The sequence below is a fragment of the Cebus imitator genome, unplaced genomic scaffold (assembly GCF_001604975.1).
Source record: "Cebus imitator isolate Cc_AM_T3 unplaced genomic scaffold, Cebus_imitator-1.0 Scaffold588, whole genome shotgun sequence".
Lineage (NCBI taxonomy): Eukaryota > Metazoa > Chordata > Mammalia > Primates > Cebidae > Cebus > Cebus imitator.
In genome coordinates, this window is record NW_016107903.1 from 245,202 (window position 1) to 273,056 (window position 27,855).

The window sequence follows — 27,855 nt, forward strand, 5'->3', positions numbered from 1 at the left end:
CACCTTCTGAAATTCACCTTCTTCAAGTCTACAGGCAGGGTGTGAACACACCCAGTGCCCACCACTCTCCACTGTGACAGTGTGCTACCTGATCCTGTCACTTTCTCCTGAGTTGTTTTATCCAACTCTATCCCTTCCACCTCACCAAACAGTCCTTACTAGCAGGAAGGTCGGGTATGGGGCAGCCGTTCCCTTTCCCCACTCCCCGTCTTCCCCGTTTGAAGTGAAGGGAGGTCAGTCAAGACCGAGTAAAATGGCTGCTTTTAGCTGCACGAGACTTCCAGCTGCCTTCTGGGTAATAGTAATAGATTCTCTCTCCTTCCTCCTAAGCAGTTTAGTGCTGTAATCCCGGATGTTTGTTCTGAGTGACTCCCACCAACACACGGCATTTCCATTGGTCCAAGCCTTTTATAGCCCAGGGCAACAACTGGGTAAATACAACTAAAAGACACTTTCTACATCTGCCATCGGACTGTGGGTTGGGCTGGGAAGACAGTGCAGAATGATATTTAGGCAGAATGTCTGGCTTCACAGGAAGAGGGCTCTCAGTGGGGAAGGCAGAATCTCACTCCCTGCTGGCGATGCTAGGAGGCTGTGGGGAAGGGGTCTCCTCTGAAGAGATGTAGGCCCTTTGAATGAAAGGATGACCTACAAAAGGGACATGTGGCAAATATGAAAGAGGGATAGAAAAAAACGTCTGTGGCCAGGAAAAAAGTAATCTAGGAGAATTATGTGAGTTCTATAATCACAAAGTGACAATATCCATGAGACAGAAAAATGGGGGCTGGGCACGGTGGCTCACACCTGTAATCCAGCACTTTGAGTGGCCAAAATGGTGGATTACCTGAGGTCAGGAGTTCGATACCAGTCTGGCCAACATGGTGAAACCCCGTCTCTACTAAAAATACAAAATTAGCCAGGTGTGGTGGTGCATGTCTGTAATCCCAGCTACTCTGGAGGCTGAGGCAGGAGAATCACTTGAACCCAGGAGGCAGAGGTTGCAGTGAGCAGAGATCGTATTACTGTACTCCACCCTGGGCGACAAGAACAAAACTTCATCTCAAAAAACAAAACAAAACAAAAAAATAGGAAAATTGATTAGATGACAGGAATATTTTAAAAAGAGAGTTCTGAAAGGCAGCAAGAAGAGAATGGTTAAGTAAATTACAGTATATCCATACAGTAGAATTCCACAGGGCTATCAAAAGTGACATTATAAAATTATGTAAGTGAAAACATTCCACAGTTTACTAGGTTTAAAAGCAGGTTACAGAACAGTATATTCAGCGAGCTCCAAGTTCTGTTACAAAGATATACACATATATATATATCTGGACAAATATGTAACACCAGTGTTTCTCAAACTTTAATATGCATATGAATCTGCATGTTAACTAAATTTATGACCCTGGTGAAAATTCAGATTTGGATTCAGTGGGTCTGGAGTTGGGGGCCTGAAGTTGTGCATTTCCAACAAGTTCTGAGGTGACATGGACCCTGCCGGCCTATGCCCCACGCCCCACACTTGGTAGTAAGGAAACGTGGTGAACACGGCCTTCAATGGGCAGTGAGATTGTTTACTTCTCCTCTTCCCTTAACTTCTATCTATTTGCTAATTAATTTGGGTTAAAATAGGGGAAATTAATGAACAGGTGCTGTATTGTTATTTTTTTAAAAAGTAATTTATTTTAAAAACAGAAAAAAGCCTAAACAACCCAAATTGTCATGAGAGCAACTGTGAAACTCTGAGGAAGAACCAACATAAACATCCAGCAACAGAGGAAATGTGCACACCCTAAGAAAAGGGTGGAGCCAGGGGAGAGAAAGACACTTCTGATGACACATTCCTAAAAGAACTCTGGGGCCATCTGGCAAACAGTGTATTTGCTGTTGGAACTGGTAGAATCTGGGATATAAACAGACAGATAGTTTGCATATTTAGAAAATTAAAAGGGGAGCAGTGATAAGAAAGGTGCAGACCTGAGCTACCCAGGAGTGGGTTCCTATCTCAGCTAGGCCGGCAGGGCCCGCTTTTCCACAGGGGTGAAGACGTGAGAGAAGGGCTTGTCCTGCCTTTCCAGTTATTGATTAGATAGATTGACTGGTTGAGACAGAGTCTCACTCTATTGCCCACGCTGGAGTGCAATGGTGCAATCTCAGCTCACTGCAGCCTCCACCTCCCAGGTTCAAGAGATTCTCCTGCCTCAGCCCCCCGAGTAGCTGGGATTACAGGCGTGAACCACCACGCCTGGCTTATTTTTGTATTTTTGGTAGAGATGAGGTTTCACCATGTTGGCCAGTCTGGTCTCGAGCTCCTGACCTCAAGCGACTCTCCTGCCTCAGCCTCCCACAAGTGCTGGGATTACAGGCGTGAGCCACTGTGCCCTGCCCTTTCCAGTTTCTCTATAAGGAGTGAGGACTGAAATCTGGGCACAACTAGAAAGCGAACAGAAACTTTTAGAGGGGTAGGACATAGGTTATGCCTAAAGCCAAAATCTACTGGAGTTGGATGATTGCAAGGAACGTAGGAGTGAGAATATCTTAAGACTGTGTGCTTGGCTGGAAAAAGCCGGCTTCCCCAGTCTCACTGGGCTTGGGTAGAGGATGTGCCCTAAGAAGTCTGCACAGAGAAGAGGCATTTCTTGCCTGTAAAAAATCCAGCCTGAGTCACAGCCCCAGGAGGGCTCCTGCTGTCTTTGGTGGCATAATGGGAGTAACAGCGGTGGGCGGTCAGAGCCCTGCTATTTGACGCAAAACACTGAGTGATGAGTCACAGACTCCCAAGATGTTATCACCATAGAGAGGGATGAATTCCCAACTCCTTAACCAACACCCAGGTCTGGGCCCAGACCTCAGAGAAAGAGGCAGGTGGCAAGTGCTATTTATTGTCAGCCACCATAATATTAACTGCCTTGCAACACTGAAACTAATAGGGACATCAAAATGGTAAGGTGATATCCACATGCCATCACAGAATAACAAAAGTTAACACACTAACGATAAGCTGCCAGTTCCAAAAGGTGGCCAAGAGCTAACCATCCCGACAGGCCTCTGCCCTCTGCTGGACACAGTGACGGTGACTCGGACAAATTGGGAGGAAGAAGAAGTCTGAGGAATCAGAGAGAAATCTTGGCTACTTCCAGGACCCTACAAACATAATAGGGAGGGCTTGACTTTTTCCTGACATAAGAACTTACAGGATAGTCAATGATGTAGGGAAACAGCATCCCCAAACATGTATAGTACTTAATAATCTCTGAGAAAAAAGTTGCCAGTGCCACTTAGAATAATGCCCTGCAGCTCACACCCCTTTCCCGCAACCCCGTATAGACTCACGTTCCCTCGATGGATCACTCTTCCATTCACTGAGAAACATGAAGCATTTTCTAATAAAACTTATTTAGGAGACAGGTGCGGTGGCTCACGTCTGTGATCCTAACACTGTGGGAGACCAAAGTGGGAGGATCGCTTGAGCCTGGGAGGTTGAGGCCACAGTAAGCCATGATCAGGCCATTGCACTCCAGCCTGGGCAACAGAGTGAGACCTCATCTCTAAGAATAAAAAAATGAAAACTAGGGAGCTGTCTGACCAAAGCAGGTTTAAAGTACTAGCTCATACTATGAGAGGCCTGTCAGGGATGAGAGGCCTCAAGAGGACTGAGCAGGTCACGTCTCTTACCTCCTGCTCCCTGGCTCACCCAAAGGGCACACGTGGAGAATGGGGTGGCCACACCTCCACACCTCTCACCTGTGTCACTGGCTCTTTCTCTGCCATCGGGCAGGATTGCATTCAGATGAGTTTCTTGCACACATGATACAGATTGCGGCACCTTGAGTCCCCTTCCCTCATATTCTTTTTAATCCATACTGCATGAAATTGTCTAAGCCTCTCTGTTTCTAATACTTACAGTATCTTAGGATCTGGTCCTCAGGCTTGTGATGTAACCTCTACTCTTAGCCTTGAAGCAGCTCTTCCGAAAGACTACATATGTATATACTATGTAGTTCTAGTATTCCAGCATTTGGGAAACAAGTCTTAAATATCTTAAATCTCTGTCTGATTATTCAGCCTTTTTCCACATTGAAAAGTTGTAGATTTTCTGATCTATTTTTGTGCATAGGCTACCCCATTCTCTGATCAGTTTACGAGCTCTCTGTGACTCTGTTCTGGTTTTGAGTGAAAAATGAGATTCACACTAAAAAGTGAACACACACCATTCTGTAGTCCAGCCAAGCCCTTTAAGACACAGGTATCCTCCTAAACACGAAAACATAAAGACCCTGAGCTCAGATGAGAAACAGGCTTGCCTGAATACTGATCTTTAGAAAAGGGCATATACTGCCATCCAGACTGTTTTACATAAACCAAATCTCCAAAATACTCAAGCCTACCCTGCTAAGCATCGACACCTAGAAAGAATTTTGACTACTTTTTAATTTATATTAAAAAAAAACCCCTCAAGTATGATAACTTCTTGCCTTATTAAACTGAGTGCACCAAACACCACTTAGCACATGATGACTGGGGTCCACTGGAGTGAAGGGCCATGATCATATGGTTCTATGGCCCCACAGTGTCCTCTGGAACTTCTAAGGAGTACAGGTTTGTTTATTATACCACCCAGGGCTGCAGGCTGCTACTTAAAAAATGAACATCAATTCTGTGAGCTCCTCCCTCTCTACTCATATGACTGTAAATACAATTGCTTCTAGAAGTAACTCCCTAGTCTTTCTCTGAGGATATCTTCGGTAACCTCTTGCTAGTTTGCAGTCAGGACAAAACAGATGACCAAAGTCATCAGTAATCCTAAAAGGATATGTAATTCCAAGTCTCTAGACTCTGGCCTGGAAGTAGCTCGACTCTGGGTGCACCAAAAGAATTTTATGCCAGTTTTATATTCAGCATCAAATGTGTTTGATTTTATTTCATTATTTTTATGTTTTTAGTTATGCTCAAAAGAAGTCAACAATGAAACTTGCTAATAGAAAAGCTTTACGAACAAAGAAAACACCACTGAAGACATTAGATGTAAGGTATACTACTGGGAAATAGAAACTGGGGGCTTTTTTAAAAACACATTAAATGAAATCGTGTCTACTTTCCTTCTAGTACACTTAGTGTATAGTCTACTGGCACATTTGTCTATAGGATGAGAGATAAAGCTGTCCTAAACTAAAACATTCATTGTGAGTATTTCTATTACATCTTATAATATGCTATATCCCCAAATTTCTTTAATTTTGCAGAAAATTTCAATTTCTAATGTATCAATATAAGAAAATGTCAGTGCAAGCAATCTTAAATGAATCACAACTGCTTTTCTCAAAGAACTGGATTAGATGCAAAACACACCACGCTCGCAGTCCCCACCAACACTCTTGGCTGCTTTGCGTTCCACCCTCTCCTTCCACTTGGAGCAGAGAGGACTTCTAAGCGTGTCTCAGTGATGCCCAGTGGGACTATGCTGGAAACCTCTAAGCTTCTTCTCTGTCCAGTCTGTTCTCACGGAAGCCCAAATGGCTTTCCTTGATCAAACTGCTTTCCTGCTCTAAGACTTTTGCCAGCTGCTTGACAGTTACTGATTAGAGTCTACACTCTACAGCCTGGTGATCCCAACCCCAGCAGTTCAGACCCCATATACTTTGCCAACCCCAATCCTCCACTTTCTGCCTTCCTCTCTTCCTATCCTCCAGCCACGCCCACTTACACACTGTCCCTGGAACACCAAGGCCCATGGCTGCCTCAAGACATTTGTCTAAGTTGTTTCCTTTGCCCAGGATGTACTGTTCCCACACCTGCTAGTCTAAATCTCTGCAAATGTTCCCTAATTCTACTCCCTTCAAGAAGTACTCTCGAGTGTCCTCCCATTCTTCTCTGGACACAGTCCCTGCCTCCCCATCCCATACCCCATGTCTGGTTATCACAGTAACACTCAGCACAGCTGGGCTATTTAGGAGTGAGTGTTTCTCTCCCTGCCCAGACCTTGAGCTCCTGACAGCACCAGTCAAGTCTTTCTCATTGTTGTTGTTGTTGTTGCTGTTGTGTTTTGAAACACAGTCTCCCTCTGTCGCCCAGGCTGAAGTGTAGTGGCGTGATCTTGGCTCACTGCAACCTCTGCCTCCCAGGTTCAAGAGATTCTCTTACCTTGGCTTCCCAAGTAGCTAGGATTACACATGCCACCATGCCAAGCTAATTTTTGTATTTTTAGTGGAGACAGGGTTTCACCATGTTGGCCAGAATGGTCTCGAACTCCTGGCCCCAAGTAATCCACCTGCCTCAGCATCCCAAAGTGCTAGAATTATAGGTGTAAGCCACTGCACCGGCCGTTCTCTTTGTTTCCCCCCTGAGGTTCAGCACGGAACCTAAGAAGACTGTGGATGTGAACTGAGGGAAGTGGGAGGTGACTGACACCTGTCACTAACAACAAGGTCAGGCCTTTGCCCGCGCATACTTACGGTTTCCACAGTTGAGACCACCGAGGCCGAATGGGCAACTGTAAGCCAAGAAAGAAAAAAGGGTGAGAATTAGTTTCAAATCTCAAAAGAAATAACTGAGGCAATTCATCTAAATAACTTCTAAATAAGATTTGTAACAAAATTAAACTAAATGAACATAGAGCCTACCTCATGCAGGTTTCATTTTCAAGCCTATATCCATCTTCACATGCTGAAAGAGAAAAGGAAAATGCATGAATGTGTCTGTTTACCGCTCCCAAACTCCCAGTTAATTAAACGCCAGCCACCCTGAAGTTCACAGGATTATTCTAGTACCAAAGGCTGCAAATTGCTTTGGAATGATCCTGACTTAAATACTGTTGCCACCACAACTCCTTTTTTTTTTTTTTTTAAACAAAGTCTCACTCTGTCGCCCAGACTGGAGTGCAGTGGTGCAATCTCAGATTACTACAGCCTCCAACTCCTGGGTTCAAGCGATTCTCCAGCCTCAGCCTCCCAAGTAGCTGGGATTACAGGCATGCACCACTGTACCCTGCTAATTTTTGTATTTTTAGTAGAGACAGAGTTTCACCCTGTTGCTCAGGCTTGTCTTGAACTCCTGATGAGCTCAAAGTGATCCTCCCGCCTCAGCCTCCCAGTGTGCTGGGATTACAGGCATGAGCCACCATGCCTGGCCTCAAATCTTAACCCTATCAAGAAACTTTTCTTAAGCTCTTTGTGGCTCTCGATCTCCAGCTATAAAAATTATTTTATTGGAGGTGATTAAGTAAAATAAGGCATGCAAACAGCTTAGTACAGGTCTGGTACATAGTAACCATAACCACTAAATCAATGTTTTGTAGTTGTAATTATTATTATTTTTTGAAATGGAATCTTGCCCTGTCGCCCAGGCTGGAGTGCAGTTGGCACCATCTCAGCTCACTGCAACCTCTACCTCCTGGGTTCAAGCCATTCTCCTGCCTCAGCCTCCTGCGCAGCTAAGATTACAGGGGCCTGCCACGAAGCCCAGCTAATTTTTGCATTTTTAGTAGAGATGGGGTTCACCATGTTAGTCAGGCTGGTCTCAAATTCCTGACCTCAGATGATCTACCCACCTCAACCTCCCAAAGTGCTGGGATTATAGACATGAGCCACCGTACCCGGCCTGTAGTTTTAATTATTATACGACCAAAGCAATTCATTTAGAAGTTCTCTATAGATGAAGAATGTCTCCTGGGAACATGCTTCCATCACAAAGACAAATGGCTCACTTTCATTAATGTAAATCAAACCTTTAACCTGACACCGGCCCTGCTGACGCCCTTCCAAGAGAAGCGGGGAGCTGTGAGTGACATCTTCTGGGGCACAGTCCTGGTGTGTGCCCAGGTTTTCATAACAGAATCCTCACCCTATAATCTGTATAGGGGATTTTGGACATATCTAGATGTGTGCTAATCACCACCTTGCCCAAAGAACAGAACTTTGAACCCTCAGGTCGTGGGGCTCACGGAACGCCACTTCACTGAAGCAGTTGTGGCCTGGCCATTTCCCTGGATCCCCAGTTCCTGAATTTACATGATTACAGGACATTTTCAACATAACAATAAGATGACAGAACACCATGAGCTATAATGCATGCTTGGATGAAAGCAGACAATGAAAAATGGCCTCACGACAAATTCTCTGCTGCAAGGAATGATAAAAATATGATTCAGGGTTAATGTATGAGGTACATTGCATAAAAGATCACAAATAAGAAAACGCATAGGGCGTAAAGCTGCAATCCTTGATGGAGTAGCAGACATGCTAACGGTGGGTTGTGAGGGCCAGCAGCACGCATGTCCGGGGGTGAGGAGGGGCAGACGGCTGGGGAGTGATGCCCTGGGGCTGGATAGCTTTCTCGTACCGGGTAACTTTCCTCATGATGATGTGTTCAATGTTCTTCCACCTACTTTCTTCATGTTAGCAGCTGAGTATCTCAGGCGTCTGTTTTATTGTCACAGACCTTCTGTTGACATATCTCTAGAGTGTTATGGAATACAGTTTCAAAAACACTGTTCTAAATCATCTGTAATACGTCTCATAGCAGATATTAGAGAGCTGTGCACCTGGACTGAACTGTTTTGGCTCCACAGAATCACTTTTCCTGAGCTACAGTCTCTTGTATTAAGGGCTTTTTGTTTTAAGCACAGTCATGGGAAAGTCCCTAAGATATTTATTTGGGGATGTCATGGATGGCTTTGCCACAATACCACTCAGTAACCTCTTCAGGATGCCCTAGAAAAATTTCACTTGGCTCCATTTTTTTAGAAAGACAGGGATGCTCCTGGACAGCTGCTCTTTTTACAGACCCCCACTCTTTTCAAAGTCATGTTTCTCTCTTTGCCTCAGTGTCCGGGAAGCTCAGCACTTAAATGAGGGGCCTTCTTTTAGCAAACACGCAGGACCCTGCTGTGTCTCTTTCTGTGTATTCACTTTCCTTCTGGCCTCAACAAAACAATCTGTTTATTTCCCCTTCAACCTGATTTACCTTTTACATATTTTTAAACCTTATTTTATCAAATGAATTTTCACTAGTGCTTCAGATCCTTTTATGCCACAGGTAGAGCTTAATCGCATCCCATTTAGGGAAGAAGCAATGAGGCCCATCTGCTAATCTTTGATACCTGAGTTCTCTGCTGGCCTCACTCAGGTGGGGCCTTCTCTAAGGAGCTAGCTGAGTGCTCCTGCCTCTCCTGCGTCTGTACCTGGTTGCCCTCCTCCTGCGTGTGCCTCTGCCTCGTGCCACAGAAGGTCATGGGAGTGGGGGAAGCTGCCCTGGATGATCTGTGGATGGCTAAGGCTGCAGGGCGGCCACCGGGGACTGCTCACTTCTCCAGTGACTCCTCCCCACCCATCTCAGCACTGAGGCAGGCTGATATCACAACAGCCTGTTCTATTCTGAACACTTCTTCCTGGAAATGTTTTTACATCCAATCTCCCCACCCAACATTAGCCCTCATCTGCTGGGTGGAAGCAGTCCACTCCATGGTTGTCATCCAGCCGGATGTAAGGTCCATCTGTTATCCTGCCCATGAGCTGATGGGTTGGGCTGTTTTCATTTTGCTTCAGAAGTGACCTGGCTCCCTGATGTCATGATATTTCTCTATTTCAAATGGGCTCATTCCATCATTCATCAGTGGTTGAGTGCTACTGTGCCCATGGGCTGTTGTGGGGAAACCCTGTCAGTGAGGCACTCCTGTGCTCCTTAGGACACATCATCTCACTCATCTCACTTCTCATCTCACTCACCCTAGAGCAGCAGTCCCCATGTTTTTGGCACCAGAGACCGGTTTCATGAAAGACAATTTTTCCACGAACCAGCAAGAGGGCAGTCTGGGGGAAGATGGTCTCAGAATGAAGTATTCCAGAATGATGCATCGGGCATTAGATTCTCATAAGGACCACGTAACCTAGATCCCTCGCATGGGCAGTTCACATGGGTCCGCACTCCTATGAAAATCTAATGCCAGTGCTGATGTGATAGGAGGCAGAGCTCAGCTTTATAGCCTGGTTCCTAACTGCACCTGCTGATGTGCAGCCTGGTTCCTAGCAGACCACAAACCGGTAGGGTTGGGGACCCCTGCCCCAGAGGGAATCTTGACCACAGAGAACTGAGGATGAAATGAATGTGGCAACAGCTAGTATATATTCCCAAACTGGGCTTCCCCTATTGCCATAAAAACTTTAAAAATAGAAATAAGTAGATGGTGGCATTTTTTTTTTTTTTTTTTGAGATAAGAGTCTCTCTTTGTTGCCCGGGCTAGAGTGCAATGGTGTGATCTCGGCTCACTGCAACCTCTGCTTCCCGGGTTCAAGCGATTATTCTGCCTCGGTCTCCCGAGTAGCTGGAATTACAGGCATCTGGCTAATTTTTGTATTTTTAGTAGAGATTGGCCAGGCTGGTCTCGAATTCCTGACCTCATGATCTGCTTGCCTAGGCCTCCCACGGTGCTGGGATTACAGGTGTGATCCACTGTGCCCCACTGATGGTGGCATCTTAAAAACTCTTTTGTTCCCTTGCAGGAAATTATGTCTAGACATGCCAATCCTTTCCTATCTTATTTGCTGTCTTGTCATTCATCCATTCATTCATTCAACAGATACTTGTTGAACCCTGCACTGTTCAGGACATGGTTCTGGCTCTCAAGGCACTGGCAGTCTGATTAAAGAAAGACACATGCAAACAGGTTGTGAGAACTTATTGCCAGGTGTGATGGCTCACGCCTATAATCCTAGCACTTTGGGAGACAGAGGTGGGAGGATTGCTTGAGTCTAGGAGTTTGAGACCGCCTCAGCAACTTGGCAAAAGCCCATCTCTACAAAGAATACAAAAATTAGCTGGACATGGTGGCAAGGGCCTGTAGTCCCAGCTACTTGGGAGGCTGAGATGGGAGGATCGCTTGAGCCCAGGTGGTCAAGGCTGCAGGAAGATCTCATTGTACCACTGCATTCCAGCCTAAGTGACAGAGCAAGACTTTGTCTCTAAAAAGGAAAAAAAAAAAAAAAAAGAATTCATCACGATGCCTGCATGATGGAAGGAAGCTAAGAAACCTATGAGACAGACGTTTACTTTGATTTTATATTTAGCTTTGAAAGTCTGTTAAAGACATTTTCTGTGAGACACCAAGCATATTGTGTGTGTGTGTCCGCGTGCGCGCATGCACATAGCAGAGAACATAGAGACTTACTAATGTATACAGCTTGAATTGCAGTGATTTAGAAAACACACTCCTCTATCCTCTATTATACATAGGACTGAGCCTTGATTTGAGGTGTCCGTGCTCCAGCACTGGTGGCCAGAAGATGTCACTGCTAACCCATCAGAACCCAGCCTACAGGGCTGTGGCCCAAGAAGCTCCGGAATCCACTCATCAGTGGCCTGATGGCTGCAAATACTGCAGAGAAAGGGCTTCACAGGGTCTCAGCAACAAGCCCAAAAGCGAATCAAGGTTTCCTTTGGCTGCTTCTTGGGTCCTTACTTGGTAAACATAAGGTTGCTGGTGCCTGTGCCACCACACTCAGTAAATCTTTGACAGCTATTGTTAATGCTAGCCTGTAAGTCATCTATAAAATTGCTGACTTGGAAACAGAGGAAGTGGTGCAGGCCAGCCAGAAGCAAAGGTGACAGGGCCACTGTTGAGACACTGTTCACAGAGAACACAACAGCACCATGTTGTTGCTTCTGCCCACCTTGTGTCAGCTCCTGCCAGCAGCACAGCGCCCCAACACACAGATATTAGCCCAGTTTCCTTCCCCCATGAAGATGGGCTCAACTCCTCATGTCTAAGGCACAAGGAACAGTTTGCATGAAAGCAGATAAGATGGCATGAGGAAGCATCATCTCTTTGTAGCAATGATGGCAGTCTGGCATGGCACTGAGACATGCTGTGTGCCGTTCACACATCAGGACTTAGGCCCAACACAGAGAGGTGGCCTTCCCGTTCAAAACCCATCACAGGTCCCACCTGGAGAGTTGATGATATGCACTTGAACTTTGTATCCAAACCTAACCAAGTCGGAGGTCTGAAGCTCAGGATAAGAGTGCTGCCCTGAAATATATTTTTATCTCTGATGAACAAGTCCTCTAACGGGAAGTCCTGATAGAGAAAAGTGGCATGTCACCTCCCCCAGTATGTGATTTTTATTCAGATTCCAGAAACATCCATTGACATCTGTTACCAGCAAGGTGCTGACTGAGTAGGAAAACTGGTCATCCACGACAGCCTTTATATTGTTAGTTTTTCTGGTGCTTGCGAGTTGCAGCAGCCTTTTATGAGTTAGGGTGTGTGGTGCTCTGGACCGGAATTAATTTTATTTTAAAGCAGTATTCTTGGACTATGTTCTTCGAGCAGTCTTTCCCTCAAACTAAATAAATTTAAGCTTCACCTAAAAGGTTAGTAAAATTAGATTTCTGCTCTCCAACACTTCATGGGACCTTTAAAGCCGGAACTCATTAATTCAACAACAGCCTGGGCCAAATAGCAGAACAGATGCTGATGGCTTATAAAGGGCCTCTATATCCACTGCCTTCCTTAACTTCTAGACTCTACAATGGAGGGTCACCATACCCATTTCTCAGAAGAGGAAACTGAGGCTCAGAGAAACCAGGCAACTTGCCCAAGATGATACACGATCAGCGAGGCAGAGTTAGGCTCTGACTCTGGCCTCAGCTGTCTCTGAAAGATACTGGCCCAACTCCATGCTTGAACTTCCACCTTAAAAGATTAGCAGACAATGGATAAAGCTTTTGGAATTAAAACAATAATTTTTCTAACTTCCTTTAAGTGAAAAAAAAAAAAAAAGAAAAAAGAAAAGAAAAGGCACTACCACTCCAGGCATTCCATTCTCTCTTGCTTTGAATTTAATTGGCCAGACCAGCATGCACCAGTCAAAGATAATGCTATCATTCCAAGGAGATAATGTATTCAATCCTGCCATGAGCAAAATAACAAGAACCAGTTACCCCCAGTTTAGAATGGTCATGCCTAAGCAGAGAGAGAGAGAGAGAGAGAGAGAGAGAGAGAGAGAGAGAGAGAGAGACCTGGGCAAAGTCCCAGGACGGGGCACAGAACCACGGGCGAACCTGTGGCTACCTCGGCAGGAGTGGTCCATCTTGTTGAACTGAAAGTAGCCCGACTTGCATTGGCACAGGGCGACGCCGTCCAGGTCAGTGCAGACGGAGGTGTCTTTGTCACATTCGGGACTCTTCCGCTTGCACAAGCTGCCCGCTGGAATGGAAAAACAAGATGGTGAAACAAAACAAAACCTCCTCCACTTCAAACCTCCTCCACTTCAATGCTCATGCATCTGCATGAACTTTCTGTTTAAAGATGCTGAGAACAGTTTTCCAAGCAGTCTCATGGAGCAACTCTCCTCTCTGGAGTCCATCTGCACTGCCTTCTGCCACTCCTTCTCTGGTCAGCCCCAGGCTGTGCACGAGTTATTTCCCCATTGAAAACACCCTCAAAGTGTGCCACAGACTGACAGAGAAATCAAACTGGAATAAACAGGGCCCTGTTCCCTCCTCTGGTGTCCACTGCAAATACAGTCCTTAATGGCCCTGTGTCTTCCAAAGGACTGCAGGGGTAGGATCAGCACAACCAGAAAATATGGCCAAGTTCTTACGAAGCCAAGACTTGGACGAAGAACAGGAGCGCAGGCCAGACTTATCTCAGGTGGAAATGCATCTCAGCTCTGTGTGTCTACATGGCCTAAAAAGGGACCTAGCACCACTCGCTGTGGCAGAGTGGCTTGCTGTCCTGATAGTGTGCTGCCTACAAGAGACTGGTGATGAGGAGGACTCTGAGAGATGATCTGCTTGCCCCGGGCTGTAGTGTCATTCTATTTACTGGGCAGTCTCCTCAACTCCACTGATGGGTTTTTGAGGCTTCTTCATCTCTGGGTCTTCAGTCCCTTGCACAAGGACTGGATGGTACAGATGGCAGCTTGTCACTCACCAGGCCACCACCAAGAGAAACAGAGGCAGACAGAGGAGAAGCCTATCTTTCAGGCTTGCTGCCTTGTTCACTTTAGGGCCTCATTCATCTCATGGATGACAAAGAATCATTTCATTATTATCAGAAAGCATTTCTTCTGGGGCATATGGCCCTCTATGAAGTTGTATACATCAGACACAATGAGGGTGCATAGGTCTAACGTGTATATGGGGTACACAGGGAATAGAACAAAAATAGGAAACCAACAAGATAGTGGATAGTACCTTATTTACACCCATGTGCAGGGAAAGGCAAGCTAGATATCTGCCATTATGTGGGGCAAGCTCAAATTTAGAACGGGAAGAAAGGCAAGGTGAAGGGCCATGTATCTATCGTGCAGGGAAGAATGGCTGCCAATTTTCCAGGCATGGTCTCCCATTTCCCACTTTAAGGAGGATGCCAGCCTATTCAGAAGCCAGGTATGCCCTCTTAATGCTGCAAAACTGCACCTGCCCAGGCAGGTTTTAGTGACGTGGGTTGCCACCCCACATGGGGTTCCCGACACCTGCCCTTTTGTGAGTCCTGAGAGCTCAGGGCCGGTGGACAGCCTGGTTACACGAGGTAAGCTTAGGACACAATTTCAGTTCTCAAAGCTGAATTTCCTGCCTTTATCAGTGGAAGCTGGCGTGCTCAATCAGAGCCACATTTGTGTGTGTGATAGAATTTCCTTTGTTTATTGTAAAAAGTTTGTATTTAAGGGAGAAAAATTAAAAATGGAAAATCTCACCAGGCAAACACTGCAAAGCTGGCACCAGGGAGGTAATGTACTTCCACAATCCCTCATCTCAACTCTTTGAAGGCTTTGCCAGTCCTCAAGCCTGAAATTCCTCCAGGGAAGAAACCTGTTGAGGCTGACACTAGTCTTGTCCAGCAGCCAGCCAGAGTCGCCTGGCCTGATTAGATATTTTCTGGAAGCCAATGTCTCGTTTTCCTTCCACCCTGCCCATTAATCCAGCCTGTTGGCAAATCACTCTGCTGGAGCAACTGTGCCCTGCACAGAGGCAGAGCCATGCAAAAGTGTGGGACACAGGCCCTGCCTCTGCAGTGGAGGAGTCGCTACCCTACACATTCTCAAAGAATGTTCTACCATAAATCCATCCAATAGGACCACATAGAATCTCACTTTCACGTAAAATCCAGCAATGTGATTTTGCTACATTCACAATTCCCATGGTCCTTCCTGGGCATAACATCCGCCAAAACAGACAATGAGACTGTAAGTAAATCTAAAGCTGAGACATTCCATGGGGGATTTCCAAAGACTAAACCTCTGGAGACAACAAGAGCTGCAGTTCTTTGAAAGGCAAGGAAGTGGATGTTTTGTGAAGACAGAAAACCCTCCCTTCCAATGGCAGTCCAGGGTAGCCCAGCACTGCCCTTATGCTGGCAACACCCAGATATCAGAAGCTATCAAGGCCACCTCACTAGCACTCAGGAAGGTTAGCATGAGACCAGGTTGGTCTTGGCAAGTCCTGGAGAAGACCTGGGAGGAAAAACAGGGAAGCAAGCCTGTTTTTTCCAGCTGATATGCATAGCTGTCTTTGTTCTCACAGGCTCTGAAAAGAGACGTAAACAAGAACTTCGGCAAGGCAGCAAAGGGTGACAGGCGCTATCCCATAAACCATATACAAGCAGTCAGAAGAATGGGAGTCAGAGAGTGGGTAGGGCTGCCCTGAGCAGGCTCTTTCAAATCCAAATAGCTGGCACTTGATTTGCAAGGCATGAATGCATTTACAGAGGACAAAAAGTAACCTGGTACAATGGTGATGACATAGAATGCACCCCATAAATATGTAGTGAACTGAAAGGTACCTTTCCTGCCTCACTGGGGAGGACAACTTGCTACCCTGGAATCCTTGGCAAGAGAAACAAAAAAGTAAAACCACAGAGTCTCAAAGTTTTGAGCACAATATAATGGGGCATGACCTTTCTACTTCACTCCCCATCAGTAGTAACTTCAACTTCAGAAAGTTTAGATTTTTTTTAAAAATTAATAACTAGCCTTAAATGGGCCAAGCTCCCGCTCTTACCCCAGAACAAAGAGTTAACAATCTGGCTCCCAAGCTCTGGAATATATAAGCTCACTCCAGAAAGCCCGCTTGACTGGCAGTTACGGAACCCAGGCCCACTGGGAATGTCAATGCCGTGGATCTACCAGCAGACCAAGTGTCACCACCTGATACCTTCTACTATGTCCAGCATCTGGGAGGTTTAGACTAGATTCTCCATCCTCTGCCAGACCTACTTGTGTAGTAAAATGAGCTAACTTTGATCAAGTAGCATGTGGCAATAGGGACGAGCGCCCTTTGCAAAGAAGCACTTTGGATTCCAGTGAGTTTTCCTGTCCCAGAGGTGAACTTCCCCTCTAAGACCCAAAGTTCCCTTTTGACCTTGTCTCCAATCCCTTTCTTAATTTGCCTCACACCAGATGCACTATAGAAGCTTTTGACAAAACAGACAAAGCAAGAATGAGTAAAGGGAAATCATCATTTATGGCATCACTGTGGGCATTCTGGCCTGCATTCTTCTGGTCTTGTTTCTGTGCATTTATAATGTGCAAACAAACAAACACAAAAGATGGGTAATATTGCACATGCTTTTTTATTTAACCTAATACTGTATTATGATGAAGGTTTCGGTGGTGGTTGTTTATTTTGTTTTTTGAGGCAGGATCTCACTCTGTGGCCCAGGCTGAGTGTAGCGGTGCAATCATAGCTCACTGCAGCCTTGAACTCCTGGGCTTAAGGGCACCTCAGCCTCCCAACGTACTGGGATTACAGGTGTGAGCTGCCAGATGAAGGTTTTCTGGGTCATTGACAAGTATGTACATTCTGTTTCCCTAAAGAGAACAGGAACTTTTCAAGGGAAAAAAGAGTGATTTCTGCTTTGTTACATTACATCAGCTCCTATATCCCTCCCCCTCCCACATCAACACTGGATAAAAGAAATAGAAGGAGCTGCGTGCCAAGGATCAGGTGTCTTCAAGGCTGTGTGTATGGGACCCTGGGTGCGTGTGTGCATGTGTTTGTATGTGCACGCACACATACAAGAAGATACATGCACACAAAGGTCTTTTGCTTAACACCCATGTCAAAAATAGGCTCTCTGAGGGCCTTTCCTGGGCCTGAGCCCTGGATGCCTTGCATTTCCATCTTAGGTCTGTGCCTAACTATACAGGTAGGGTCCTCCGAGAGGGCATTCCTCTTACCTCTAAAGATCCGCCTCTGAGATCCCAAGAACTGGCAGACCTCAGCAGAGGACTTGCAGGAGTTGACACATTTCTGCATCCTATCAGCCAGGTCAAACAACGTCACATTGGAGGCCAGGGAAAAGGTTGTCTGCACTGAGATCACCACCGCATTGGACTCCCTATAGGCAAAGTTTGTGGGTTTTTAATAGCCCTGAAATGACACGTGGGTCCCAAGACTTTTAGAAATGAGTGTCATCGCCATTCTCCAGTGACGGAATGGGAGAGCATGAAGGTCACTGACCTTGGCCCTGGATTACCCCATGGCTGGGTTAAAACAGGGCCCGGTTTTGTTGCTGTCACCCATGTTAGAACAGCCCCGCCCTCCACTTCTACAGACTGGTTCACAAGCAAATGTAATTCTGTTACTTACCTAGAGGCGTGAACTGTAGATCGGATGTAACTAGGTAACGTTGAAAAACACATATTTAACTGAAATGAAGAACAAGTCTGTCGTTAACTGCTAGTTAGACAAAAGCCTTGGACCTAGAATCAGTTTCCTATTTTCAGGATAAAACAGGCATTTTCCAGCCATCAAGTTATCAGCAGGCGGCTTTGCACAGAAGTAGTGTCCTTTTTTTGTTCCCCTCTTAAATGCCTTCTGTTGTTCCATGAGTACAAAGAGAAAGACGCAGAGAGTAAATCAGTGGGGAAAATCTTGGCAGGAAATGATGTTCAGAACAGCACCCTTGGATGCAAAACATCTTCAAAGGAGCAGCTCTCTTCTAAGGCCCAGGGTTTCAAACAACTCAGAGGCAACTGTTTATTTGGACTTTGCATAGTGAACAAGCTGCACTGGAAAGGCTCCTTTCAGCTACCCTAGGTCTGACAGGCCCTACATAGACGCCTCATCATCTACAATGAGTTGACCTAACTCAAAGACAGGTCTTCTTCAAAAAGGCTCTCCATGAGAAATTATATTACGTGGGTCAAGAGCCCTTTTGTGGAGAGCAAATTAAGAGCTACTCTCCCTATGTTTGCCTTGTGCCCTCGGAGACAGAAGAAAATCCCTCTAACAGCGTGAAATATCAGGTCTGCTTCCCTGCTGCCCTGTATAGTAGGAGCTAGAGACTCTCTTCCGGGAGCAGAGGGACCCAGTACTGGGTCCAATGTAGACCCACCTGTCTTCAAGGCCTGTGTCTCAGATACATGCCACTCTGCAGAAGATGGAGGCAACATGGGACATTATCAAACCCTTTTAAGCCTCTTATGACATCACTTTACAGCCTAATAGCAATGATTTATTATTGTTGTTTTATTATTAACGTGTTTTTCCAGGTTTGGTAAACAGAACATCTTGGGAAAGACCATAAACCTCTTGGGAAAGACCATTCGCGTGGCTTCCGCAGCCAATGATTGATTAATCTTCACTCTTTCTTGGGGACAGGTGTGTCACATCACCAGTAAATTACACGTTGATACTGGGCAAAAAAATAACAAGTCAGATAAGTCACTGAGTGAAATGTGAAGGACTGTACTTCTGCACAGGGGTCTAAACCCCGATGCTATCTTAGCAGGAGATATCCATCCACAGCACGACCAAGGGGCAGCAGTGGTGAAGGGACAAAGTACAGGATTAGTAGACATAAAATTCTGCTGTGTAGTAAAGAATTTAACCTCAGCCAAAGGGAAGTCAGGTCTTTGCTCTTGGCTCCTGGGAGGCCATCTCTAAGCCCTTGGAATCTGCTGTCTAATAAAAATGTCTTTGTTTACCTGGGGGTGCTAGGCCATGCCAGAGAGTCCAACAATGTGATTTATGGTGTGGCTGGGTAACATGGTATCAGCTCCACGTCTACAGGGGCTAGAGATTGAGGTCAGCCACATGACAAAGCCCCATGCAAGGTTCTGGAGAGCTTCCGTGGTTGGCAGTACTCCCTGCATACCGGACACACTGTTGCCAGGAGGAGTCGGCACTGCATGACTCCTCAAGGGGAGGATGGCTGGAAGCTCTGCATTTGGAACTCTCCTGGACCCTGCCCCATGCATCTCTTTCCTTGGCTGATTTTAACCTGTTGATTTTCACTGTAATAAACTGCAGCTGTGAATATAACAGCTTTTAGTAAGCTCTGTGACTCCTCTAGTGAATTATTGAAACTGAGGGTGGTCTTTGGGGATGCCTCAACTTGAAATTGGTATCAGTAGTAAGGGTGGCTTACTGGACTGTTCCCCAACTTTGCACCTGCTCTGTGCAGACTCAGGCAATACCAGTCACTTCCAGACCACCCGGGTTCCTATCTGCAGACATGCTGGCAATGCCTTTTACAGGAGCGTACAAATGGCTTCATCGCTATCATGAAGTGAATGCTCCAGCGTCAGAGAAATAGAATTGGATCCATATTTTACACAAATAAAATCCAAAGTCCTATAGAAGTGTATAATTCCTGGCTAATATACTAACTCTTACAAAGAACAAGTAAAATTGAGATTGGAAATCAATTCATCTCTAAAGATTTTTAATGGCAAATTTCAATTTTCTGAACCTAGGGTTTGAGAACTCACTGTATAGATGAGTCACCTACTCTGACTTAGTAGGTGAGAAGCAAAGTTTATTATCTGAGCTTCATTTTCCTCCCTTCTTTATTTTTCTCCATTTCCTTTTTTGTTATTGTTGTTTTTTGGGGTTTCTTTTTGAGACAGGGTCTCATTCTGCCACCCAGGCTGGTGTGCAGTGGTTGATCACAGCTCACCACAGCCTCAACCTCCAGGGCTCACATGATCCTTCCACCTCATCCTACTGAGTAGCTGGGACCACAGGTGCATGCCGCCAACCCCAGCTAATTTTTGTATTTTTTGTAGAGACGGGGTCTTGCCATGTTGCCCAGGATGGCCTTTTTCTTTAAAAAAAAAAATTCTGACAAAAAGCAGGCAAATGACCCCTCAATTACGTATACAGTGAGTTCTCAAACCCTAGGACATCAGGATTAACTGTTGGCACCTTTGGCATTCCTTTGAGGAAAAAGAATATCATTCCCCCGAGCTCCAAAACACAAGGAGAAAGTCACACAGTGTGTCAACAGCAGGTGGGACCACATGATTTTCTGGGTCTTTCCTCCTCAACAACAGCTCCTGCTGGTGTCTGTCATCTGTAGGTCTGTGACTATGAGATTGCACATGGAAAAGAAACACCAAGGTGCAGATAAAGACTGTGCATAAGGACACATTTGAAGTAACTCTTCTACTGGGCACCAACACCTCACTTCCATTTCTGAAAGGCTTTTTATTTTACCATGAAGTTTCCCTTCCAAATATAACAAAAGTGAAGAGCCCAGGAGACACAGCTGACCCCTAGCAGTCCCCACTTGGAATGAAATCTGTTCTAGGAAACAAAACACCAGTAGAAGGACGCCATTCAGGACACTTACCATTTTGGTGATCTCATTTTCAACCTCTTGTAGATCTGAATGTTTTTCCACAGTAGTATTAAGAAAAGTTCTCTTTAATTTAAACTCTGTCATGAAGGTTCTTACTGAAAATGCAAATGTAACTTGTTAGATCATGCGACAGAAGAATCTACGTCAGGCTGTGTGTTTGCAAATCTCTGGGGTGTCCGGCTTTACTCCGCCTCATGGGACAATCTCTCTGCATTTCTTTCTCCTTATGGGTGGAGACCCCTCTCCCTCTTCTAGATTTTTCTCTAGCAAAGTGAGCATCTACTGGGCTGTGCTGAAGGCTTAGACTGAGCAAACTTTTGAGAGAGAGAAACTCCAAAGAACCTTTTGTGTATGTGCAAGGCTGCTAAGAGAAGGAGTCTTCATGATGTCCCTGGGATGGCCTCCCACATAATAGATGCCCAGCAAAGCTGCTACAAAGGAGAAACATGAGCAGGTCTAAACAATGTCATCCTAGGAGGTGGGAGGGAAGTGTGTTAGATGCGAAAAATGATCCTCAGGCCTCATCAGGCTTTCGGCAGAGGAAGGCTTTTGTCCTCTGAAGTCTCCAACTGAATCATGCCCTCCACATTCAAGGGGGTGCTTCAGTTTCCTTTTGTCCTTAGACCACCCCCATCCAAATCCCATTCCTCTTGGTCAGAGGAAATTCCCATCTTATCATTGATAAAGGGGGCTTCCAGAGGTCAGGCAACTTCCTAAGAAAGCTCACCCAGGCTCCCAAGGGCCACCATTGGCATTGGAGCACGTGCATGTCCATCTTCAAAGCTCTTCTTTCCCCTATGACCTCTGTGCCCTGAGGAATCTAATAAACTAAGGACACCCAAGGGGCTTGAGAGAAAGAAAGGTGCCAAGCATTTGTGGTGGGCCTATACTCCAGGGGGCTGCCGACTCCATGATTATAAGCCACATAATGAAAACGGCCCATATTCGAGACACTGTTGGGTTCAAAAATGGAAGAAAGCAGTCTCATTTTCAAGGCCCATTTCACTCATAAAATAAAATTCTAGTTAACATCAATTTGTGCTGATTGGGCTTGAGAGGAATGGGACTTACAAATGGGCAGGGAACCAAAATTTAGTATGGAATGTTTTATTGCTGGCTCTTATTTTCCTTTATATTAAATGCTTATCTTTCCCTCTGGAAGAAAAAAAATAGCTCAAGACACAGAAGTCCATGAAGCTGCTCTCTCCCCAAAAGCCTGTATGCTGAATTGAGAAAAAGGCCCACAAATGAGCCAGAGAAAACATTTAACATCCTTTACTTACTGTCTAAAGCCTTAATCCTTACTTAACATCTTTTTGCTTGTTCTACAGTTCAGTGAAGCCAGCTGCTTAGGACTCTTTCTGAGCAGCAGGGAGCTCTTTGAAAACATTCTTGGCCAAATGAAAGCATTTCAGCATGCTCTAATTTGCATGTTCCTCTGATGTTTATGAACAATGAAGCTAAATGACTTGAAAAGGAAAAGATGATTGTGAAGGCGATAGTGCTGCTCTCCTCCTGAGCCGCACTACCTGTGGGACCCTCCGCACACAGGCTTCCAGAACAATGGTCCCGCCTCTTCACTTTGCCATCTCACATGTCTAGGCTGATACTTAGACTCTCTGTATAGAAATTCACATTGCAAATGTCAGGTACAGATCTGTTCTGAGTCAGGAAAGTAAACACGGCATCTGCTTTCAGTGTGAATATGAAGACATATCAGTTTCCTTCCAAACCCTGCAATTGCTCCAGGCAGGTTTTTTTTTTTTTTTTTTTTTTTTTTTTTTTTTTTTTTTTTTTTTTTTTTTTCCCATTTACACCCTTATGCCTGCAATTACATCATCACCTGGATCTGAGAAGGATTTTTACTTCCATTTTGACTGTTGATTTCCCTATGTTATTTAAATAAATTTTTGGAGGGAAACAGCCAAAATTATTACTTTGTATTCAGCAGTTTATTGTTTTCATTGCTTTCAATTCTGGTCTAAGAGTTTGAAGGCTAAAGTTAAATGATACCTCTCATCCGGACGGCTCTTTACCATTTTCAAAGCTTGCTCAAATATATTACTTTATTTGATCTTCACAATAATCTTGGGTGGGAAGCAGGACAGATGGTAATCTGATTTTACAGACGAGGACATTAATGCTCAGGAGCCACGTGCTATAGGTGGTGGCTCTGGAGCTGGAAGTAAATCATTTGAGTCCTGGGCAAATATACTTTCCTCACAATGCTTAAAAATAAAATCATTTCCAGCTTCTCTGTTCTTAAACTAAAAACTCCTGGCTTATTTATTAGGGTGTGGCTAAATAGTTTACTAAAATGCAAGTAAATTATTAGAAAAAAAAAAAAAATCTTTTTTTTTTTTTTTTTTTTTTTTGAGACAGAGTCTCGCTCTGTGGCCCAGGCTGAGTGCAGTGGTATGATCTGGACTCACTGCAACCTCCGCCTCCCGGGTTCAAATTATTCTCATGCCTCAGCCTCCTCAGTGGCTGGGAATACAGGCATGTGCTGCCACATGTGGCGAATTTTTGTAATTTTAGTAGAGTCAAGGTTTTACCATGTTGACCACTCTGGTCTTGAACTCTGATCTCAAGTGATCAGCCTACCTCGGCCTCCCAAATTGTTGGGATTACAGGCATGAGCCACCGTGCCAGGCCTGTAATCCAGAATGAGAGAAATTCTTGATTTTGACTGATGTCTCTATTTCTAGATCCTTCTTTTTGAAATAATTTTTTCACTTAATCTTTGTATTTTAAATAATTTTCAAAATTTTACCATTATTTTGGTAGGGTACTTCCTAAAAAGTCGCTTCAGCCTATAGGTAATAGCACTTTCAAAAGATACAGACACTTGCTTTCTCAAAAACACTGAGCACTTTTTTTGTGTTAAGTGTCACACTGGGCAATTTAAGACAATTCAAAGGTGAGTTATTTTACCTGACAGTTTTCTTAGCTTAGAAACTGTATCGGGCCGGGCACAGTGGCTCACACCTGTAATCCTAGCGCTTTGGGAGGCCAAGGCAGGCAGATCACTTGAGGTCAGGAGTTCGAGACCGGCGTGGCCAACATGGCAAAGACCCTTCTATACTAAAAATACAAAAATCAGCCAGGCATGGTGGTGCATGCCTGTAATCCTAGATACTTGGAGGCTGAGGCATGAGAATCGCTTGGACCTAGGAGGTGGAGTTTGCAGAAAGCCAAGGTGGTATCACTGCACTGCAGCCTAGGCGACAGAGTGAAACTCTGTCTCAAAAAAAAAAAAAAAAAAAGACCCAAAAAACTCTGTATCTTTCATTTCTAACTTCTTCAACAAGTTATATATTAAATTCGACATTCTAACAAGGGTCACACCCTGCAAATAAGAAAGCTCCTAAGATTAACACATTATCACGTAATACAAAGAGCTGTGGGGTGGAAACCAGGTCTCTCATCAACCTGTTACATAAGCTTGGCCACTTAGCACTTTGTCAGTGCCTTGTTTTCATTTGGTTTGTTTGTTTGCCTTTTAACTTGCGAAATGGAGATGATTTTCAAAATCAAACAGCTTCATGGATCTATCAAATTAGCGAACAACATAGGATAAATTGTGTGAGACAATTAGGACAGCAGCTTTCTCAAAATGTATCTGCCTATGAACAAGAGCGTGAAGATCATTTTTAAAAACTGAAGGAATGTGTGAATGTAGTAAGGCAATCAGAGTTTTACTCTCTCTTGTCTCCACCTAAATGTGTTTGTGTTTTTTTTCCTATGTAGTCAGAATAATCCTTTTGACTTTTTTCCCCCTAGCTGCAGGGTGGAGTGGTTAAGCAAATAATATTATACACAAATGATGGCATAATATGCAGTCATTAGGATGTTTGTACACTGTTTTTAACAACACAGAAAAATGTTTAAGACATAATATTTATACAAATATCCTATGATTTCAACTATGTAAAAATATACTGCACACAAAAACATAATGCAAAGTAGGGTGCCCTATCTCCGGGTATTAGAATAATGGACAATGGCTTCCACTTTTTTCTATATTCCCAAACCTTCGACAAACGCTGATTTTGATTAGGAAGAAAACTAATAAATGTTACTTTGTAAAATAGATTGTGGTACAGAATAAAGTCCGAAATAGACTAAGTCTCTTACCCAAATTACATATCCCTTTTTCCAACAAGTACCCAACTGGGCATTTACAGATAAAGGATCCCTGAGTATTGTTGCATATGGCCATGGATGGGCAGGGGCTCGAGAGGCATTCATTCACATCTGCAGAGGAGAAAAAGGAAGGCCATACTGAATCTATAGCAAACAGCAAAACCATAACCCAGTATAGTAAGTACTTACTAAGGGCCAAATGGTGCTAGGTGTGATGAGACCCCAAGGATGAGAATGAGAACACCCTTGCCCTCAAGGCGCTTGCCATCTATCGAAGGGGGGTGGAGGTGGCCACAGAAACAACTAACTGTAAATACAACATAGGACTTACATATGTGGGGGACAGAGCAAATTTTAACAGAGGGGAGAATTAAAGACTGTTTCAAATACATCTGGACTACAACTAAAAGGAGTTTAATAAATAGATTAGGGTGGCAAAAGGGGATTCCAGGCAGAGGCATCAGCACAGGAAAGTCCAGGGGCAGGAATAGGGTCCAGTGTAGCAGGAGTATTGGCAATAGACCCAGATCAGGAAGTCTGTCAGTGCCACACTACAGTCCCTGACATTCTCCTGCAGATTACAACCTACAAGCATGCTAACTCTCAAATAAGCAGGGTATTAACTAAAACAGCGTATTTGTCCACATTTTGGAGGAAAAAGGAGTGTACTGGGAAGCCCAATATGGTACTGTAGTATAAACCTCTGGACATTACATTACTTACCCACACTGCAGTCATCCCCTTGCCAGGAAGGCAGGCACCTACAGTGGTAGCCACGGCTGGTGTTGTCTGTGATGCATTCGCCATCATGAAGACAAGGGTTTGTGACACAGCTGTTGACTACAAACACATTCCAGGTGTAAAGCAGTTAACCACACAGGAAATATAAAGGCAGCTCTAGGTAACTATTTAATTCTCCCAGCTAATATTTGATTCTTGCTTATTTCTGTTTACTTGCCCTGAAAGGCCATACTACAAAAGTAAAATGGGTTTCCCAGAGGTGCAATGGGACTAGGTCCTGATACTAGTTTGTGTCCAGATATAAGTGTTAGACAATGGGATGGATCCCTGAATGCAAGAACTGATTCTAATCAATGCTGCTTACAGGTCACTCCATTCAGGATTGATGAGGATATTGCCTTTGTGACACTTAGAAAATTCTACATAGATCAATGTCAATTGAAAGCACACATTAACGGGGAAGAGGATCTCTGATCAATTGATCCCCCCACTAGGAGATTTACTCTGTGTGCATGTGTTTTGTGTGTGTACACACGTGCCCTGCCCTTTCTCTTGGGCTTTATCAGAATCATAGTATCCTTTACCCAAAAATCTCCAAATTTAACTGAGCCTCCACATATTGTGCAATATTCAGAAAATGATCAGAGTTGAGCAGTTATGTAATATGCTTCATAAAGGTTTCTGACATACTTAGAGAAGCCGAAGCCTGTAACTGCATTGTCTGCAAAAAGGAAATCGTGGTAGAATGAAAAAAAGAAGGTAAAAGTCAAGTCTTCACTCAAAAAAATAGTAACAATAACCCCGAAAACAAATAAGCTAAACCTAAAGATGGTATTCCTATCATTTACTGCCATGTCAAGTATTACTTAAAATCACCCACAGAAGCACAGCACCAGTATAACCAAACACTGATCCATGAACACTGGCACAAAAACTATTCCAACAGCCAGTGAATGTGCCCCTAATACTCAACTACAGTTATCATCAGAATGTCTGTAATTGGCTTTAAGGGAGATTTGTGAATTAGATTCCATCTGGCACTGGAATATATGTCGCCTGTGAAACTGAAGGTTATAAGCCTTGAAGCAAGGCTCCCAAACTTCCCTGGGGAAAGATCCACTTTTCATTTCCCAGAGGTGCTCAGATCACTGGTACAAAGGAGCACTGTGGGGCTGGCATGGGGGTACTTTGCTTATGAGCCTCCAGCCCAGGTTGACTGTGGCTGACAAGCTGGAACTGTGCTGCTCACTGAGCCTCCTGCCCCAAACACTACAAAGCATCATCTCTTCTTTCCTTCTTCCCTAAGATGCCAGTTTCCATTTCACTCCTTTTCCAGCAGCAGTTTTCCTTTTCCTGTGTCTGGACAAGCCGAAAGCGTAATTTTGAACATGACATGAAAAGATTCATCATCCTACTTCCTTCTACTGTTCCTTAAATGACAAAAGATCATTTGGCTGGTTTTACTTTCCAGAAACTTCAACGTGGCTATAAAAACAACCCTAAGTGTGATGTAAAGGAGCCCTGGCTGCGTAGTAACCGTGGGAAAAGGTTAGTTCATCATCTTTTCATTTACATGTCTCCCCACTTGCATTTATCAACTAGCCACACTCTCTTTGGGAGACAAAGAAGCTTGGGCTCAAGAGAAGCCAAGTGACCCCAAGAAGCCCCTGTTGACTGGGGACGCCCTGACTCAGAGACTCTGGGATCTGATCTAGAAGCAGATACCCAGTTTATCCCTGTTTCAGCTGGGCTACCTAAGCTTCTTTTCTTTAGTTTCTCCACCCTGCAATCCTGCATCACTGCTCTCCTCTGACCTCTGAGAAGTTAAAGCCATGCTTGAAAAGCTCTTAAGCCAGGCGTGGTGGCTCAAGCCTGTAATCCCAGCACTTTGGGAGGCCGCGGTGGGCAGATCACCAGGTCAAGAGATTGAGACCATCCTGGCCAACATGGTGAAACCCTATATCTACTAAAAATACAAAAATTAGCTGGGTGTGGTGGCACACACCTATAGTCCTAGATATTTGGGAGGCTGAGACAAGAGAATCACTTGAACCCGGAAGGTGGAGGTTATAGTGAGTTGCGATTGCACCACTGCACTCCAGCCTGGCAACAGAGCAAGACTCCGAAACTGAAGGTTATAAGCCTTGAAGCAAGGCTCCAAAACTTCCCTGGAGAAAGATCCACCTTTCATTTCCCAGAGGTGCTCAGATCACTGGTTAAAAAAAGAAAAGAAAAAGAAAAAGAAAAGCTCTTACAACTACAGGACATTAGAAGCTCCAATTGTGCCATCTACTGATGTGACACACGACCAGTGCATCCTTTCCCCTTTATTCAGGAAGCATTATGCAACACAGGGGCGAGAAAATTAGGCCCACCCA

General features: G+C 44.6%; 1 protein-coding gene across 3 annotated transcripts in view; it reads right to left on the minus strand.

The window, feature by feature from the left end:
- Nucleotides 1-27,855, minus strand: part of HEG1 (heart development protein with EGF like domains 1) — an 87,518-nt gene that overhangs the window by 16,960 nt on the left and 42,703 nt on the right. For all 3 annotated transcript variants that reach the window (XM_017516442.2, XM_037734215.1, XM_017516443.2), the window contains 8 exons: nt 25,460-25,576; nt 24,728-24,847; nt 20,582-20,685; nt 17,593-17,651; nt 17,181-17,341; nt 13,070-13,204; nt 6,624-6,666; nt 6,456-6,493 (listed from right to left, as the gene is read on the minus strand). In XM_017516442.2, the coding sequence (XP_017371931.1) occupies nt 6,456-6,493; nt 6,624-6,666; nt 13,070-13,204; nt 17,181-17,341; nt 17,593-17,651; nt 20,582-20,685; nt 24,728-24,847; nt 25,460-25,576 (777 nt within the window). The remainder of the gene's footprint in view (nt 1-6,455; nt 6,494-6,623; nt 6,667-13,069; nt 13,205-17,180; nt 17,342-17,592; nt 17,652-20,581; nt 20,686-24,727; nt 24,848-25,459; nt 25,577-27,855) is intronic.